The 2,890-nt window shown below is 63.7% G+C and overlaps 1 protein-coding gene across 1 annotated transcript in view; it reads right to left on the reverse strand.

Moving 5' to 3' along the window:
• Positions 1-2,728: 2,728 nt before the first annotated feature.
• LOC119102853 (zinc carboxypeptidase A 1) overlaps positions 2,729-2,890 on the reverse strand; it is a 7,055-nt gene continuing 6,893 nt past the window's right edge. Inside the window, exon 6 of the mRNA XM_037226303.1 lies at positions 2,729-2,760. Within this exon, the coding sequence (XP_037082198.1) occupies positions 2,729-2,760 (32 nt within the window). The remainder of the gene's footprint in view (positions 2,761-2,890) is intronic.

The following is a 2,890-nucleotide window of genomic DNA, read 5'->3' on the forward strand; positions in this document are numbered from 1 at the left end:
TTAGATTTCCAAAGCACTGCTCCGCACCACGATATGCAGTGCTTGAGTGCGTTACAGGAAGGATGGAGAGAGTTTTGAACAGAAGGAGAGGAAGAAGAGGGAGAAGAAAAGAGAGGCGTAGAGAGAGAGATAGAGAGAGAAGAGAGAGGAAAGAGTGAGAGAGAGAGAGAGAGAAGAGAGAGAGAGAGAGAGAGAGAGAGAGAGAGAGAGAGAGAGAGAGAGAGAGAGAGAGAGAGAGAGAGAGAGAGAGAGAGAGAGAAGGAGAGAGAAGAGAGAGAGAGAGAGAGAGAGGCGGAAGTCTTCGAGCGTCTCAAATGGGGAGAGGAATGGGAGAGGGAGGGAGACGGGTAGAGTCCGAGAGTTGACAAGGACCGGAGAACCGTCCCCGGACGCGCCACGGCCGCCCGTGGCCGGCGCAGAGGCGAGGCGCTCCCTGACCCGTCAGCGGACGCCGGCGACACGGGCGTCGTACACACCCTTGCGGCTGGCGGCCGGCCGGCGCCGCCGCAGAGTGAGACGCAAAAACGTGCCGCATACCAGGAGCGGGAGGCGCCGCCGGCCCCCGGCCGCTCCTCGGCACTCCTCGTCCGCCCGCCGCCGGCGCCACGCCGCTGCAGATGCGCCGCCCGCCGCCGTGCGTGCACGCGTGCGTGGCCGAGTGCACGCCGACGTGCGTGCGTGCTTGCGTGAGTGTGCGCGCGTGCGTGCGTGCGCGTGTGAGTTTCGTGTGGATATGCATGCTTATAAAAGACAGAATTAGCCGTCGTGGTCTTTGAAGAGCAGGCGAAAACGAAGCCAGCAACATTAAACGCTTTCTTTAATTGTATGCCACTAGGACAAGTGACCTTATAGGTCAATAAAACAAATCATGATGTCCAATTGCTTTGGAGGATAGCCTCTGCCTTAAACCGAGCACGCCCGACTGCGTGAGCGCGCCTGCGTCGGCGAGTACGCCTGTGGAGCGGCCCGTGGGTCTGGGCCGGTATGTGTAGTGCGTCGCGAGCGCCTGGGGTCGGCCCATTGTCCTGCCGCCTGACCGGTCGGGACGGGCGGGAACGACTGTCGAGCCCGGAGCGGCGGGCTGGACAGGTGGGGACAGCTGACAGGTCACGCCGGGTACGCCGGACGGCTGGGCGGTGAGCTCTGGAGGTCGGTACACGGCAGATGTAGCCGGCAGAGGTCAGAGAGCGCCTGAAAGACCAGGTACAGTGGACGGCTGGCAGGACAGGTACAGTGCACGGCTGGCAGGACTGGTACAGTGGACGGCTGACGGACCAGGTACAGTAGACAGCTGACAGGCTAGGTACAGTAGACTACTGGTAGACCAGATACAATGGACGGCTGACAGACCACGTACAGTGGACGGTTGACAGATGAAGTACATTGGACGACTGGCTGGCCAGTTCCAGTGGAGCAGCTACAGGCCAGTATCGATGGAGCGTCTGACGGGCCAGTGTCGGTGGAGCGGCTGACAGGCCAGTGTCGGTGTAGCAGCTGACAGGCTAGTGTCGTGTAGCAGCTGACAGGCCAGTGTCGATAGAGCGGCTGACAGGCCAGTGTCGGTGTAGCAGCTGACAGGCCAGTGTCGGTGTAGCAGCTGACAGGCCAGTGTCGATAGAGCGGCTGACAGGCCAGTGTCGGTGTAGCAGCTGACAGGCCAGTGTCGGTGGAGCGGCTGACAGGCCAGGCGGACGGTGGCCGGCCGGACCCGGCCCGGCCGGCGGCTCCGAGGCCCGTCCGATCGGCCCGCCAGATAGCGCCACTCTCTGTTTCTGTTCGGGCGAGAAGAATGCGTGCCCGGCCCGCGGCCCGGCCCACTAAACAAACGGGCTCGGGAGCGGCCCGCCGGCGGCGCGCGCCCTCCGCCGCGTACCGGGGCGCCGAGCGAACAGGCCCGCTGTCCCGAGACCGCGAGCGCACATCGAGGCGCGCTGTCCCGGGGCGCCGAGGCCCGCTGTCGCCAGCCTCCCGCGGCGGCTGGCTGCAGCTCAGGACTGTCCCGAGGCCTCTGCAGCTCAGGACTGTCCCGTGGCCTCTGCAGCTCAGGACTATCCCGTGGCCTCTGCAGCGGGGGCTGTCATGTGGCCACTGTAACTTGGGGCTGTCCCGTGGCCCCTGCAGCGGGGGCTGTCCTGTGACCGCTCGTGACCTTCCGTGCTGCGCAGCGGTCAGCATTGTGGTCACCTGGCTTACTCATTGAATTGCGGGATTTTCGACCCGCGCTGTCGGTCAGCGGAAGCTTGTGACCGCCTGTATTTGCCAGTAGGTTATCGGTGGAGGTGTGCTGGTCAACTGAGTTAGCTATGTTATCCAGCGAAGCTCTCGGTCCCTTGCGTTAACTGGAATTTGTGCATGGCGTTTTTGGTCGGCTGCTTTGATCAATTTCGGTTGGATGGGCTGGCCGCTGCAGTGGAGTCTTTGATCTCCTGTGCTGATCGGTCGGTGGAGCCCTCGGCCTGCTGTACTGGCCGGTCGGTGGAGCCCTCAGCCTGCTGTGCTGGTCGGCCGGTGGAGCCCTCGGTCTGCTGTGCTGGTCGGTCGGTGGAGCCCTCGGTCTGCTGTGCTGGTCGGTCGGTGGAGTCCTCAATCTGCTGTGCTGGTCGGTCAGTGGAGTCCTCAATCTGCTGTGCTGGTCGGTCAGTGGAGTCCTCAATCTGCTGTGCTGGTCGGTCAGTGGAGTCCTCAATCTGCTGTGCTGGTCGGTCAGTGGAGCCCTCGGCCTGCCGCGCTAGCCATTGAAGGCGTAGTCCGCCCTGTTGACTGGCGGAGGAGCACCGTGACGGCGCCTCTCGGCGTGTCGTCGCGGCACCCCACCGGTCGCACAGGAGTCACGTGACCGTGGCCAGGCGTCCAGCGCTCCCCGCGGTGACGGCGGCCCGGGGTCACGCCC

Source organism: Pollicipes pollicipes, unplaced genomic scaffold, assembly GCF_011947565.3.
Source record: "Pollicipes pollicipes isolate AB1234 unplaced genomic scaffold, Ppol_2.1 Scaffold_5724;HRSCAF=6776_pilon_pilon_pilon, whole genome shotgun sequence".
Taxonomy (NCBI): domain Eukaryota; kingdom Metazoa; phylum Arthropoda; class Thecostraca; order Pollicipedomorpha; family Pollicipedidae; genus Pollicipes; species Pollicipes pollicipes.